Source organism: Manacus candei, unplaced genomic scaffold (assembly GCF_025592945.1).
Source record: "Manacus candei isolate 608988 ecotype Guabito, Panama unplaced genomic scaffold, ASM2559294v1 h1tg000037l, whole genome shotgun sequence".
NCBI lineage: Eukaryota > Metazoa > Chordata > Aves > Passeriformes > Pipridae > Manacus > Manacus candei.
The window spans coordinates 172,743-189,416 of NW_026138085.1; the positions used below are offsets into that span (position 1 = coordinate 172,743).

Here is a 16,674-nt window from a genome sequence, read left to right on the forward strand (position 1 = left end):
CTTTATTCTGCTCCTCAGTCAGCAGTCTTGAGTCCCCCCAGTTGAAAACCTGCTTTGAATTTAGACCCTTTTATGTCCCATAATAACCTAGAAAGTGTATTATGGGCTGGAGCAGGCTATGACAGGTATCCATAAGGAGGGTAGTTTACACTCCCACCTGTAAAGGGAGAGGAGAGAACAGCCCTGTTTTTCTGGGCTGTCCAAGGGCAGGGTAGAATGGACTTGGCTTCCTGCAGAGCTGCCATGTGGGAGGTGAGGGTGCTACTGCAGACTGTGGCAAGGGAGACACCACTTTTCAGAGCAAGATACAGAAGCAGGGGAGACAAGTAATGTCTGTAAGGAATGCAGAAGATTTGAGAAGAATGGGGAAAGAGCTAAGCACATATTTGAGTTGATCCAGAAGTGTCTTCAGAAGATGCTCCAAGCAATCCCACTAATGTTCTTCCATGGCATTAGATGGATTTCCCACATCCAGCAGCGATATTGTTCCCTGTTGGCTTCATTTTGAGAACAACTCCACTTCTCAGTGCATTAAGTGACTCCTTGAGCTCTTCCAGGAAGGAGAAGAAGGTGGTGGTGCTGAAATGTATCTCCTTAGTGGGCTGGGACTCAGAATGCAGTGTGGTGACTGTCTGTTGTGTGCTGTGCTCCATTGTAATGCTGCTCCATTGATACTGCAACTCTGCAGGCAACTCCTGCACTGCTGGAAAAGTGGAGGAGTCCTTCTTCTGAGGGAGGATGTGGCTACAGAGAAAACTCCAGAAATAGGAATAGAGTTAGAAAACTGATAGAATGAGGTCTATCACAAATCATCCCTTCGAACTGTACAGAAAGTGAGGGCACTAAAGTTGTATCCTGAGAGAACTGCATCGTTGCATCAGTTCTGCTCCTGAGAATTGAAGCCTGAGAGCATGTGATTCTATAAAATAGGTGGTTTCCCACCAAAAACACATGCTGACTTGCACCATCTCTCTTTAGGTTTTCTTTCAAAAATCCTTAGTGACCTGGTGTCCACACATTCTCAAAATCATTGTAGTAGATGAGCATTATTTTTGTTAAAGAATTTTTCTCTGAGCTTAATGTGAGCAGTGGGGAAAAGGTGTTTGGTGAAAGGTAGGAAGCCATGGCCAGTTGGATGGCCGAGGCAGTGCTTCAGGCTGGGGACAGGTAATTTGGGTGCCTTCCAGGGACAGCTTTGCTGATGCCACGTCTGCAGCGCTGGAGCCCTCTCAGCGCTCACAAAGCACTGACAAGCAGTGCTGAGCTTGTGCCCTCAAGCACAGTCCAGCTCCTGAAAAAAACTGTGCCAGCCAAAGCATGGCAGTGCCAGGGGCATGTCATTGGTGCTGGGGGCTGGAGGTGGCATGGCTGTGCTGACCACCTCTCCCTGACCAGCACCACTGTGCTGCTGCCACTTACAACATAGACCTGCCTCTCAGACATAAGATTTTTTTCTGGTGTGATAACTGCTTTCTAAGCCAATATATTTCTTAATGTTACCAGAAAGTTGCTAATACCATATGGCAAGGCTCTCTGTATTTTTGCAGGACAACAAACAAATTGTTGCTAGATGCCAGACTGCTCTGGCAGAGCTTTATCACTGATGCCTGCCAGCAGTAGCCTTTAGGGGATAGCAATAATTTGGGATTGTTTACATTACAGCTTTAAAATAGGGGTTTTCTTGAAGCATGTGTGTGTTTACTCAGAAAAGTTGGCTAAAAAACTGTGACAGCATCAAGGAGTGAAGGCACCCGCTATGGCCCCTGAATGTGCTCTTGGCCCTTTATAACCCCTCTGGCCTCATGGGAGAGGGCATGTGTTGTGTTACAGGAACTCCAGGGGCTTCAGTGGGAGCCATCCTTTGTAGGACAAGGAGACTTACCTGGGTGGGAGAGACCAGGTGATTCTCCAAAGCCTTACTCGTATACCTGGAGCAGCTTTTTCATCGATTGGCTTTGGTCAAGGTCGAGGTTAAGATTTCTTGAAAAGCTGCCTTTGAAACACTGCTGGTGGAGACTCCAGGCCAGGGGGCTGAGGCAAGGAGACTTAGGGATGAGCTCTGAGCCCTATGCCCTTTACATGCCCCAGTCCTGCATGGCAGGGTGTGAGTCCTCCTGGTGTGCCAGGGCTGTCCTGGCAGCCGGGTGTGCTGCAGAGCTGCTCGGAGGTGTGTGGCGAGGGCAGGGGCACACCGAGGTTTGCAGTTTGGAACTCTAATGCAGTAGATGAGGTGTTTGCCCTCCTTAGCTTGGATGTTTAAAACCACACCTAACTGGATTTGGGGCAGAACTCTGAGTTTCACAGGGGTTTGATGCTTATCCAGATTTTTTCCTGGAGTTGCACAGTACTCAGGTTGCTTGAAAGGGGCTTGTAAAACCTAACAATTTCTGGAGCTGAATGCTGAATTTGCAACATAAACATGACCAGAATTGGTGGGGTGTCGGGTTTAATAGTGTGCGTTTTGTGGATCTCTCTGTGGCATGTTCAACCATAAACTATTCTGACTTGGCATCTCATTTGAAAGCAAAACTTGACATGGCTTTTGCTGGGTCTCACTCAGATCTTGTTTTGAACTGCAATCCGGTTCTTCATATGGAGAGGTTGGTCCTTTTTTGAAGTGAGTTGTTCCCAGGCTTTCGCTCCCCCGTGAGTTTGTTTTAGTTTAAGTCATCTAAATAAATGCCTTCAGTGGAGCCTGAAGCCAAGCAGTCTTGGACCCTGCCATACTTTGAACAGGGGGACCTGATTCGATATCAGTCTCAAGTGACCAAAAATCTGGAATCAGGGCCTGCAAGATTGTAAAGGTCTTAAAAGCAATAAGATGACAAAACCACTTTTCTTTTGGGTAAGCCATTGGAATCTTCTACATTCACCTGATCAGGCTTTTTTCCTGCAACCCATGGAAAAAAATTTGAATTATTGTTCTGAAAATATAGAAGCTGAGATTCTCATGAAATTAAAAGCAGAAGTGGAAGCTAAAATCAGCAATTCTTTCCTTCCATTCAACCCCCCAAACATCATCGAGAGGCTGGAGAGCAGCTCTGTGGAAAGGGCCCTGGGGGTCCTGGTGGGTGCCCAGTTGACCCTGAGTCAGCAGTGCCCTGGCAGCCAGGAGGCCAACCCTGTCCTGGGGCATCAGGGAGGGGATTGTCCCGCTCTGCTCTGCCCTGGGGCGGCCTCACCTTGAATATTGGGGCAGTTTGGGGGGACACAATGGAAGGAAGAGATTGAGCCATTAGAGAGTGTCCAAAGGAGGGACATGGAGATGGGGAAGGGGCTTGGGAGGAAGCCGTGTGAGGACGCTGAGGGCACTTGGTGTGTTCAGCTGGAGAAGAGAAGACTGAGGGGAGACCTCATTGGGGTCTTCAACATCCTCTTGAGGGGAAGCAGAGGGGCAGCACTGATCTCTTCACCCTTGTGACCAGAGACAAGACTTGAGGAAATGGCTGGAGCTGTGTCAGGGCAGGCTCAGGTTGGATCTCAGCAAAAGGTTCTTCCCCCAGAGGCTGGTTGGGCACTGCCCAGGCTCCCCAGGGCAGTGGGCACAGCCCCAAGGCTACCAGAGCTCCAGGAGACTTTGGACAGTGCTCTCAGAGACATGGTGTGAGTCTTGGGGATGGTCCTGTGCAGGGGCAGGAGTTGGGCTGGATGATCCCGATGGGTCCCTTCCAGCTCTGTGTTCTGTGATTCTCTGATAATGAGGCTTTGGGTAGCACTTCAGCCTTCCACAGCTGCCCCTTTCCCATTACTGGTTGACCTGAAACATTGCATTCAAGCTTCTGTGGATGCTAGATGTGATGGAATTTGTATCATCTGATTAATTTGTTGCAGTTTCAGATCTTTACAGTGCCAGAAATGTGTCAGAGGAGTTCCCCGAGGAGGGGCTGTTGGATGTTACGGACATTATGATAGGCATGTTGTTGTCGCGCTGTCTCATAACAATTTGTCGTGGGTGTAATGTGCTCAGGGCTGGCCAGACCCCACTGTGCACCTTCCCCAGGGGGCTGTGGTGGCTCTGCTGTAGGCACAGAGATGAGGTGTCACAGCCTGAGGTGGGTACAGCTGTGCTGGGTTTGCTCAGCTGGTGAGCAGTAGCCCCACTGGAATAGCTCCTGCCCTTGAGCAGTGGCAGCCAGCTTTTCCAGGAATCCTGACTCTGCATGGCACAACTGTGTTAGAGCCTGGTGCTCATAACACCAGCCTTGTGGGTTTGATCCCCATGTGGGCTGTTCACTTAAGAGTTGGACTCGATGATCCTTGTGGGTGCCTTCCAGCTCAGAATATTCTGTGATTCTGTGTAATGATTCCCAAGAAGCCATTTATGATTGAGCCCAGCGAAACTGTTTCCTGGTGTTCATTCTGCTGAGGCTGCTGTGGCACAGAAAGGGATGGGCTCCAGTGCTGCAGCAGTTCCCTTTGGAGTGGGAGTTCATGCAAACTCGCTGGACCTTTGCAGCATTAATATTCGTCATGAGCAATGGACCTTGTCCTGGTTCTGTGTTTGTGATGACTTGTTTACAGCAGTTTCTGTGGAGGTGGGAAGGGGAGGGGAAAATGATGTGATTGTGGGTAATGAGTTTTGTGGAAGGTTGGTTTGTGGTGGTGTGGGACAGCAGGTGACTGATCTTGGTATCATGGGGAAAGTAGAGGTCATTTGGAAGCTCCTTGTGCAGAAGACAGAGAGCATTTGGAGGATGCTGATAAACACTGAACAGCTGCAAGTCTTGGGAAGGAGTGATGGGAGAGTTCTTGGACAGAACTGGGGTGGCTGGGGAATGCTGGCAGTGCTTGAGGTCACATGGCACAAGAGGCTGAGGAGATGGCAAAAACATCATGCTTGTATGGGGAAGACCCTGCTGTTTCACAAATGATTGAAACCGCATCAGTTCTGAACTGAGTCAGTGTGTGCACAAGGCTTGGATGCAAAAACCCTGAAGGCTGTCTGAGCCAGCAGGCTGTGGTGCTCATGGCACTGACGGGGATGGGGAGAGAGGCTTATGTCACCATGGAGGCACTTGCCAGTACCTTCCCTTTGCTGATCCTTTGTCTGTGCTGTTTTTACTTTTTATCTGTGTGGTCTCATGCATTTATGTCACGGGTTTCATAAATGGAGCACATCAGGTACATTTATGCTGATAGTGTGCCGCTGGGGTTGGGTTTGTGCTTAGGTACTTTGCCAGTCAGAACACTGACAGTGCTGGTTGGACATGCCCCAGCATCTTGTGAGAGTAATGTGAGTATTTTCGGTTTGTGCTAAGTGCTACCTTAAGTCCTTGCAATTTTCTAAGCACCCCGAATGGATGCTGATCCTCTTGGGATGAGCAAGGATGGGAGGTCTGGCTTTAACCACACAGTGGGTAGAGGAGAAGGTCTGGCTTTATCCACACAGTGGATGGAGGAGCCGTGCCTGACGTGAGCTGTGAGTCCTGCGAGCGGGGCTGCCTCGGGTGCAAGTGGAAACATCTGAGATGGGGCTGATGCTTTAAACGTGTTTTCACAGGCCAAGCCACATGGTCAAGACGTCCTTGTAGTCATGTTTTAGCCATATATGAACATTTCCATTTAACCTAAGCTTCTTAACACAGCCATAGTACTTTAAGTGTTCGGTCTGAAATAAAGCAAAAGGTCCTTTTATTAAAAAAAAAAAATAAATCAAACTTCTTCATTATATTATTTTTATGCTAGAGACTCACAGCTGCTCTGCTGAGGTTGTGAGTGTTGACCCTGTGTGTCCAGGCTGTGTCTGGACAGAGAGCTGTGCGATTCCTCTTTAGGAAGCGCCATGCTTTCCTTCGGGTATTCCTAAGAAGCTCCCGTTTTCTCTCAGACTGAGCTTTGCAAAGTCAGGGTTCACTTTGCAGACCAAGCTTGTAAGCTTGACTTCTAAATCTTTTCCTTATCTCATGGCTGGAAGCTCTGTATCCTCTTCCAGGGAAGAAGTGCCATCTTCTTGAGAGCTGCGTGATAATTTAATTTAATCCTTTCTGTGTTCAGGGAGCAAGTGTCACCATAAAGCTGCTAATATCCTGTCCCCTGTGTTTCTTGGTGGCTGCAGCTGTGTGTCATGTTGGAATATTTCAGTTCCCTAACGTTAAATGGTAATTAAAATTACTGATGGGGATCCCTGAGCCCTCGTCATGCCTCACCCTCTCTGAGTGGAGAGGGTGTGCTGCTGTGTGCATCTTGTGCTGACAATTATCAAGTTGAATTTACTTGCTTTCCTCAGAGCATCCCATCTCCCAAGCACCATTTTTTGTTGCTCTTGAGCATTTCTAAGCTGAGGGTGATGTTTCTCCTAAGTGTTACTTAGCAAATACACGGATGTATTTAACTTGTAACAAAGCAGTGCAACCTTGTCTTCTTCAAGTGGATGCAGCTGAGATCACAGTCATATCAGTCCTGCTCTTCAAGGACTATTTCTCAGTTTGGTTTTGGAGATGAAGGGAGAAAACAGAGGCTAATTTTGAAATAGAGAATAAAACCTGTGCTCCAACAATAGCAAAATATAGTCCAGTTGATGTGGTTGTTAAAAACCTAATTTAAGGTCAAAAAAAGTAGATCTTGCTCAAATACATTTTTGTTCTTGAAATTTTCTTACATTGTCTTTTGGATACCAGAAGGTACTAAGCTTTCCTAAGGGAGGACAAGTCTCAAGCCTTGCATTTGTTGTGTACAGATGGAAGTTGGTCATTCACAGGCTGGAACAATTCTGGATGATCAATTTTTATGGATGGCACTTGATTTGATCATGGATTTATCTCTTTTCTTAGTAATATAACTTGACATGAAGAGAACTAATGCCATTGTGCAGACAATCAATGACCTTTCTTTGTTCTAAATTCCCCCGATCTAAACTTGCCTCAGGGAAACCAGTGTCACTACTGGAATGTTGGCTGGATGAGATTGCATTCATTTGAAATGATAACTTACAAAGTCACTGTGCATGTTTGTTTAACGTGAATAAATCTGGGATCAACCCAGGAACTGCTATGGGGTCAGCAACTGTTCTAGTCCCGTTATCCTGTTCCACTCGTGATCTAGACTTAATGTTTTAAACAATTAAAAAAAAAATCCAGTAGTGGCATAACTCCCATATCACAGAATCATGGAATCAATTGGATTGGAAAAGAACTCCAATACCACGGAGCCCACTCTGTGCCCCATCCCCACCTTGTCCCCCAGCCCAGAGCACTCAGTGCCACGGCCAGGCCTTCCTTGGACACCTCCAGGGCTGGAGACTCCAACACCTCCCTGGGCAGCCCCTGCCAATGTTTAACAATTTCCTTCTGATGTTCAACCTGAACAAGTTGAGGCCATTTCCTCTTGTCTTCTTGCTTGTTACCTGGGAGAAGAGGCCGACCTCCACCTTGCTACAACTGTATATTGAATTCAAGCCTACACAAAATATGCTGCTGCTCTTAGATGACTTTTATAGAAAATTCAGGACTGGCCTGAAAATGACTGCTGGAAAAGAAACTCCAGCAAACCCCAGCAGAGCATTTAAACAGCAGGCTGTGCTTTGTACAGATGGGCAAAAATGCCTTCCCAGCTCTTATCACATGTAGCACCTCCCAGCACACATGTAACTGGACCAGGTAGGTGCAGGTAATGGTAGATGCCATAGATCTGCTCAGATATCACATCTGAAACCTGGCTGTGGTTTCAGATCTCCTGAAGTGCAGTAGTTTCCTACTGCAAGAAACCCACAGTTTTGACTTCTTAAGTTTTCCTAGATTTTCTTTTGGTTTAATAAAGTTCATTTAAAAAGTAGTTGATGTTTCTCATCATTAATAGTAAGTATTTGCAGCTCTCTGAGTTGCAGTTAGGAAAGTCTATCAACTAAATGGACATCTTTCCAGGTGCAGCCAACCCAGTTTGCCCTAATTCCGGATATGGCCACCCTGCTGCACTGTTGGCAGGAAAAGTGGTTGTGACAGAAGGAGCAGATTAGGAGGCATGTCCTGGTGTAACCTCAACCTTGCTTGGTTCATCCCTAGAGAGACTCTTTTCATCTCTGCGTCCTCATGTTTATCCTGCGACAGAATGCTCTTCCAGGGCAAAGTGAGGGTTCCTGAACTTGGTTATAAAAGTGGAATTTTGGAATGAAAGGTAGAAGGGAAGAAAAATTTTAAACTGTTCTCTTCCTTCCTTGGTTCCTGCAGCTTGTGTCTGGCATGGACAGGGACAGGGCTCTGCCAAGCCTGGATGTCCTGTGCCACATGTGCAAGACCATGCCTGCTTTCGCCTGCTGTCAGGAGAGGTGGGGTGTGCCCCGGGCGTGTGGGCAGGTGGGGCAAACTGGGCAGTGCTGCTCTGAACCGGGGCCTCTGGATAGAGGGGTGCCCTCTCATTGGAGAATCTCCTCCGCATGAGTTTTGTGTTACTTCCCCTGCCTCGTGAATGCACTTAGATGTCCTGTATACATAATTAACCTCTCTGCTGTGCTGGCAGACACTTTTATTGAACTGCCCATCATGACTCCTAAGTATTTTCCTCGGAGGATTGTGCAGGTTCAGAGGGCAGAGAGCTGGAGGAAACGCACATGAAGCTGAGTGACTCTTGGCAGTTATAGATGCGGCTTCCCTGATTTACAGCCCGCTCTAGGAGCAGGAATGTGCATTTGGGTCAAGAGGTGTCTCTGTGGTCAGGATGCCTTGTCATAAATCCAGGATACTGAGCATCAGGATGCTGGTGATGGATCTGTCCTTATAATGCCCATAAAGTGCATGGGGGTGACGGAGCACTCTGATCTCCTGTGTGGTGAGGAGGTTCTGTCTCCCCCAGCACTGCTGGCTCTGGCAGCTACTGTACCCACCTCGGCATCATGTTTTCTGACCTGCCTTTAAAAGGGGTGTGTGTGTGGGTGTGGGTGTGTGTGTGTGTGTGTGTGAAGGGGGAGAGGGGGCAGTGCTAAAAGCTGTGGCATTAACACAGCTCCTGCATTGCCTCCTTCCACTCGGGATTTTCCAACCCACATGGAGTGAATCTGGAGGAGATTGAGTTTTGCCTGTCTAACTTTGAGCTGAGCTTGTGCAAAACCACAGAGGAGGAACGTGCTTCCTGAAAACCATATGTCACTGGGCACATGCTGGGTAAACAGCTCTGGGGCTTTTAGGGGTTATCAGTGATTCTGGGGGCACCAGCCCTTGGTCCTCAGCTCAAGATGCTTTAGGAGTGGCTCACTGGGACTGCTGAGCTGTATTTCTCCTGAAAACCCAAGCCTTTTCCCTGCTGTCACTGCTATGAAATTTAGGAAATACAGAGCAGGATTTCTTCCATGTAATGCACTGTGTGAATCAAACAGTGCTAGAGTTTGAAGGAAATTTTCAGCGCCCTTTGAAATGATTGCTGAGCTCAGTGGGTGTACCTCACACCTGGGGGTGGCATGAAATCCAGCATGGTGGGGTGCCACTGCGTGGGAAACCCCTCTGTCTGTCTGTCTGTGGAGGGGGAGGGACGGATGGTTGCAGGAAAGGTCTGTTTTCAGGGGTTTTCCTTGAAAAAGCCTCGGTGTGTGCACCTCTTGGAAACCTTTTGCTTGAGTGGTAACTTTCCTGCTCCAGGATTTTTAGGAGGAGAGGTTGCTTCCCTTGCAGAGATAGAGGCTCTCCCTTGTATGCAGGACTGGTATCACCACAGTTTGACAGTTTTCGAGCCTGGGGGCTGAGCTGGCAGAAAGGTGATAATTAGACAGAGACTCATACCCTTCTCACTTGAGGGGTTGAGTCTTGCTGTGCCCTGTGCCAAGCCGGCATTCCTGGGTTGTCACAGACGTGTTTCATGGGGTTTGGTGTTTTTTCTCATTTGCAGCACATCACCAATGCTTTCAGTCACTTACCCGGAGAGCTCCTAATTGCAGCAGCATTTGAGGAGGGGGAAGTATTTTAACATAAGCTTAGCTAACAACAGCTTAGCACAGCATCACTCACAGGGCTTAATTTGTACCCTGATCTTTGCAAACAGAGAAACCTTTCAGTCTTGGAGGCATCTCTCCCCGCGCTGTGGTGTTCCCCGAGCCGCTTGCGCGAGCTTATTATTGCTGTAAAAGCCGAGTGAAGTTTGGATTTGCCGGTGCCCACTGAGCCAGATTTGGGAAGCATAAATGAGAAAACCTGCCCTGGCCTCCCTTTCCCATAAAAAGCTGCTCAGGTGGCTTAGTATGGCAGGCTAATGGGGGAAGGCGGAGGCGGCTGCTGCACCTGCTAATGCTTTGGCTCAGGCTGGTGGCACAGAGGCTGCCGCGAATTCCCCCTGAGCAGCAAGCTGTTCGTGGCAGGAATGCCTCGCTCCGAGGAGCGCTCCTGCTACGACAACAAAGAGCTCTTTGATCCCTTCCATTTGGAGAACTTAAAACGAGAAAGCCAAACTACAATAAGACCAAGTTGGGTCATAAAAAAGAGAGCAGGAGCACCAAAGCGCTCTGGAGTGTAATTGTAGAAGTAGCAAATGCTTTGGCACTTAATTCTGCTTTAGTGTCAGTTCAACATGTTTCACGTTTAAGACTGGAGAGCCTGTCGCCAAATGCTCTGCACAAACAATCTGAGGCTGCTCCCTGGTAAGCTCAGGGTGCTCAGAGAGCCCCTGGCTCCAGTGTGGCTCCTTTGGCTGTGCTTCTGTTGCACACGGGGTGGGGTTGGTCCATGGTGTAGAAAGACTCACCCTTTACTGGAGGGTGAGCCTTAGGTGGCTGCTGGTGTTCTAACCCTGCTCAATAAAAAGACTGGGACTACTCAAGTCTGCTGCCTTGGCACTGGGCAGTGGCTCACTGCCACTGGGGCTGCTCCCCAGCTGTTATTCCAGAGATGGAAGCCAGCACTTCATGCTGCTCAGGCTGTGCTTTTCTTGCCTCTGCGCAGACCTGGGCGATGTCCCAGACGTGTCTGTGGAAGGTGACATTTAGATCAGGCATTTTATAAGTAAATTATCAGAAATTTGGCTAACAGATACCACATCTTCCCATGAGTGGTAGAGGTGTGTTTAAACTAAATATGCTCCGAATTATTTATCTGCAAAGAACTGATCTGCAATGTGTCAGCTCTGTGGAGGTGTGGCCTCATCATGTGGCCAGGCAGCAGCCTCTGGGGGCAAAATTGGCAGTTTGGTGGTGGCTCGTCACAGGTGCCAGGAGGTGTTGACCTGCAAAGAGCCCATACCCTTCACAGGAGCAGGGCTGTGCCTCTGCTCTGCGTCTGCTCTGAGCAGGGAGCTGGAGCTGCAAAGCTCTTGTGCCTGCCCTGCAAGGATGTGGGCATGTAGGGGTGGCTGTGGGTCCTCTTCCATCCTATGACCAAACCACTGAGCCAGATGGCTCCTGTGCAGCTCTGAGGCTTTCAAGAACTTCTTTATTGTAAAGAATTGGTTCAAAACATAAAGCTCCATGTTTTGAAGGGCGAGTGCTCTGCAAGGTGCATCCTTGCCAGCACGATATGTATGAAATGCATCTTGGCAGCAGCTCCCGACTGACGTCGGTGATGAAGGGTGCAGCCCTGGAGCATTTGCACTGGGAGCTGCTGGGGAAGGGTGAGCCTGTGGCTGGAGCAGGGAGTGATGCTTGGCCAAAGCTGTCTCTCTTTTCTCTTCCACCCCCTTCTCTTTGGAGGAGTGAGGAGATGGCTGACAGACCGAAGCAGTGATTTGCTATGGCTTAAATAGGGACATGATTAAATTTTAAGTGATGGACACCTGATGATTAAAAAGTATTGAAAACCCTTATAAATCGATTTTTCCCCTAACAGATTGCTGTGGGTCCAGCTCTTTGTGGTGTAGGTAACATGTGCGAATGATTTATTCTATTGGGGATTATAACAGATGCTCTAAAATTATCTTTTAAGTGTTTGAAAATCATTTGTCTGTCTCTGGCGTGTCTTAGCACATACAGGAATGCTCTGTTTGGGGAAGTGAGGCCCTTATCCTGATTTATCTCAAGGTGCTTGTAAATGTTACTGCAATTTCATGTTATCAAATCATTTAGCTCTTCCTCTTCCAGAACGAAGTTATTTTATCTCATGCACCTTGTTTACTTCAAATTAGCCCTGAGGTTGGCCTGAAGTTGCACCTCGTTATTCTTCCACCTCCTGTCTCCGTCTTAGGCTCTGTCGGCAGATTTGAAGGTATAAGTAAATACTTTTTTGTTATCAGTAGAATAAGTTTCCTCTTCTACATATGTTTTCTTTTCATTCCAGTCTTTGTTTTTTATGAGAAACTGACATTGCAGTACAAGCAGAAACCTCCCGAATTGCTTAATTCTCCTAGCAACAAGGTCAGGGCTCAAGTCCAGTCCCTTTCCATGAGCATGGGGGTACAGCCCTTCCAATTACCTGCTCCCTCTGTGGTATGGATCCGGTCAGTTCACCAGCACCTGGGTTTGGGTGGATTTGAATCTCAGCCACGTTATTGTTTAAAAATTCTCCACTCATTGGGGAAGGGTTTGTAGTGGGCTGAGCCCTGAGAAACCTGAGGCTGGTTTTATGGCTTCCCATTGAAACCTGTGGAACCCTGTGGTGTCGACTGATTTTCCCCTTTCCCACTCATGTGGCTTTGATCAAACCCAGGACTCGGAGAATGACCCCCCCCGGAACTGGAACCACTGAGCTTTGCCCAGTTCTGCCGTTCATTAAAGTGTTTGTGAGCTTCCAGTTGTGGATGGTAAAACGAGGACCTTTGTTCCTGTCTAGGATGGAGACTGCTGGTCCTATGGCAGAGCCCCTGTACAGGCCCTGCATTAGCATATTTGTTGCAAAAGCTGCCAGAATTTCATTTGCCCTCTTAATGAAACCTACCCTGGTAATGAAACCCTTTAGGCAGGATGTGCATTACTGGCTTTAGGGCAAACATCACATATTGTTGCACGGATGGAATTGAAGCTCTGCTGAAGGCATTAAGTCATGGAGGAATGGCTCGTCCTGGGGGCTGCTGGTGACCAGCCATCCTCTGTTGCTGCCTGTGTGACTCCAGCCTGGGTCATCGTGCCCAATGGTTCCCATTGTGCAGCTCTGTTTGTAGCTCATGCACGGTTTTTTGGGGATCGAGGTGCAGGGAAGCCTGAGCAGCATGGCAGCATGGTTTCCCTCCTGTCTCGTGATCCCCTGCCCTTCCCACAAACTGCACCAAACTCCACTGTGATTGTGCAGGACTCTTTAGGAAGGCTTCTCTGGAAGAGCAGGCTGACCTGTCCTTGGGAAAGAGATGCAGGGCTCAGCTCTGTGCCCAGAGGAACCCCTGATCAGAGCCTGAGACCAACCATCGCTCAGGGACTGAGTTGGTCATGCTGCTGTGGCTGTTCTGTGTGCCCTGGGGCATGACAATTGAAATGGCTGAAGACTGAGAGGGTCTGATACTATTTGGGTGGAGAGAGTTTAATAGTAGCATATGTATGCCTGCAGTACTGAAAAACTCATTGATTTGGACAATACTCTTGAACATAGGGTGTAATTCTTGGGGATGGACCTGTGCAGGGCCAGGAGTTGGACTGGATGATCCTTGTGGGTCCCTTCCAACTCGGCATGTTCTGCGATTCTGTGACCGGTGGGGAACTGTCTTGGGCTAATACTATGACAGAAATCTTCCTTTGGCTTTGCTGAGCATTAGATAAGTCCTGTATGATGGTCCATATCACAGTTACGCTGTATCTACTCCCTGATGTCTTTTCATGTCTAAACCAAAGTACTGGTGCACATGACAACATGTGAAATTCTAGGTGCAGCACGAGTAACTCAGCAGTTAAAGGGCAAAATATATTTTCTGACAGAAGGTTATGGGTGAGAAGAATTTCCTCTGTGCTGAAGGACTTGAAGATGCTGTTGTGTGATGCTGTGATTCCCTCCAGTGCTGCGTACACTGTGTAAGTGAGAGTTCCAAAGGCAGAGATCCATTCTGCTGCATTCAAAGCCCAGTTCTAGGTCTACTAGTGTTGATTTTCAAGCTGAACTGAGCCCAGTTTGCTAAAATCTCTAATCAGTGGCTCCATGGGGAAAGAAGTCCCAGCTGTGGGGCGGCTGGGGAGCAGCAGTGATGCTCAGAAGCTCAGTGCTAATCCTGTCTCCCTCTGCGAGGAGGAAAGTGCTTTAGGGATGTGGCTTCCTAAGCCCACTCCTGGAGCTTCGGGTGGCAGTTTTCAGTCTGAGATTGAAACATTGGGAAAGAGGAGGAATCACGTCCCATGTGCAACAAGAATTGAAACCCTCTTCCGAACAGAAACCTACCCTGTGACGCAAGAGGTGTAAATCAGATACTGGCATGTCCCACTCTTTGGCAGTGGAGCTGGGGTGGGTCTGGTGGCTGAGAATGCTGCTGCCATGTGGTCCTGCAGCCACAGGCACATTAGGATGCCAGTGGGATGCCATCTCATCTAGGAACTGTTCCAATGTGGGAACAGCCCCTTCCCCTGCTGGTGTTGCTCTGGGTTGTGAGTCAGAGCCAAACCTAGGGTTAGGCTCCAAAATAACCACTGATTTCAGGGCTATCCAGGGTCCCAAGAGCTGGAGTGGGGTCGGGAGCCTCAATGCCTCTATCACCCCTCTGGCTCACCCCTAGAGCACCACGGGTGGTCCATCTGCCTGGTGTCACCCTGGGATGTGGTGGGAGAGAGTTTTCAAGGTGCTGTGAAGGCTTAAACTAAAGCTTGTAATGATCTTAGTGGGATCTGGGTAGTTATGGGTGCAAGCCCATGAGGCATTTTCGAAAACAGACCAGAAGTAAGTGGTAGAAAGGGAAACGCTGTTGTTTGGGCCATAGGACATTCTGGGATTTGTTTTTTGCTGATTGTGATGTTTCCCTGGCATGAGTTCAATTCATCCTCTTTACCTAATGAGAAAAAGCAAAGCTACGTGTCTTGCTTTCCTTGCAGGTGACGGAGCTGGACTGGATAAACTTAATTGTTGTCTTTGAAAAATCTTTCTCTCCTTGCATAAGAGTATTTAAAAAAAAAGAAATGATGACCTCATGCTTTCATGCTTCAAAAAAAAAAAAAAGTCTATTTCAGCTGATGCTTGTTACAGCTCCTATTAACAATGTTTGAACCAAAAAAGGAGGTCCAGATGTGATGATTTTATTATCCCAAATTGGGTTTTGGTCACTGAGCTTGCATTTGGATAATTAATTTTTCCTTTTCTTTTTTTTTCCTTTTCCAGCCTGATGGCACCAGTAAGGAGTGTGTTTTCATTGAAAAAGTCCTAGAAAACAACTACACGGCGCTGATGTCTGCAAAATATTCAGGCTGGTATGTTGGATTCACCAAAAAAGGGAGGCCGCGGAAAGGGCCCAAAACCCGGGAAAACCAGCAAGATGTACATTTTATGAAGAGGTACCCAAAGGGGCAAGTGGAGATACAGAAACCTTTCAAGTACACAACAGTCACCAAGAGGACTAAGAGAATACGACCCACCAACCCCAGTTAAAAATAGATTAAAAACAGTGTCACAATAAGAAACCACAAAAAGAAAAAAAAAACTGCACCAGAGGAATATTTTTACATTAAAAATAAGGAAGAAGCTCTATTTTTGTACATTGTGTTTAAAAAAAAATAAAAATAAAAAAAATTAATAAAAGACTAGATGACAAATGCTGGGGAAAGCTGTCCGGGATTTATTGTGACTTGAAAAATGAAATGAACTGCTCTATTTAAATTGACTTCTTGTTGATGACACACAGGTGCTTATTTCGCTCTTTGGAAAGGACAACTTTTCAAGCATATCCCCAGAGGGAAAAAAAAAGTAATTATTAAAAATAAATAAATAAAACCAAAGAAAACCAAAGTTCTTTCCCAAAGTTACTGAGACCCTGCCCCAAAAAGTGCCGGTTTTGCAGTAATCTATTTATTGTCTGCTGCCCGCTGGCCCAAGACAAGATGGTGTGTGCTGCAGTGAGTGAGTTTCTGTGGAGTTCTCGACGCATGGATCTTCTGTAACCTTCCTGACGACATAAGGTGTCACGGCTCCGTGATCCTGCATTATGCTCAGTTCTGGAGAATGCTGCTAAATACATTCAAGTGACTACAAGATGACCTAGTACACCAATGATAAGGGAATATTTTAAAACCAGCTATATTATATATATTATATATATATAAGCTATTTATTTCACCTCTCTGTATATTGCAGTTCCATGAACCAAGTATTACTGCCTCAACAATTAAAAAGAATTATTTAAAACACATGTACATATTTTTGCTGTTCACACTTCTTTCCCCTCCCTGAGTAGTGGTTGTTTAAATGTGTATTTATCTTTTATGTGAGGGCAGCCGGATATGTTCAGGGTAGTTTCCCTGCTACGAACTCCATTGCTGATTCTGTACGTCCTCCTGTTACTTAATACCATCTTCCTCCCTGGTTGTTCTCACAAGGAAGAGGTCTTGCATGGGGTGAAGATGGGCTGAGCATGGCAGGATCCTCGCTGGGGTGTTTAAAGAGCAGGACTTACATTTGACACTTTTCGGTCCAACCAATATTTCCTAATGTTTGGCCAAGCAGAAGGTGAACTGGAACATGAGCATCTGACTCCATTAACACGTCCTTACGAGCGACTCGTTTCCTTCATTAGGGGTTTTAGAGGGCCTATTGGTTTCAGCTGTTGAATTCAATATTGTGACTTTTAAAACTTGCCCTCAACTGGACAAATCCTTTCCCCTGGTTCTCCCAGCCCATCAAGTGACTTGCTTCCCTGGTCAGCCCAGCCAGG

At 47.3% G+C, this 16,674-nt stretch overlaps 1 protein-coding gene across 2 annotated transcripts in view; it reads left to right on the forward strand.

The window, feature by feature from the left end:
- Positions 1 to 15,488, forward strand: part of FGF18 (fibroblast growth factor 18) — a 73,553-nt gene extending 58,065 nt beyond the window's left edge. For both annotated transcript variants that reach the window (XM_051793823.1, XM_051793822.1), the window contains exon 6: positions 15,129 to 15,488. In XM_051793823.1, the coding sequence (XP_051649783.1) occupies positions 15,129 to 15,395 (267 nt within the window). In that variant the 3' untranslated portion in view covers positions 15,396 to 15,488. The remainder of the gene's footprint in view (positions 1 to 15,128) is intronic.
- Positions 15,489 to 16,674: the final 1,186 nt, after the last annotated feature.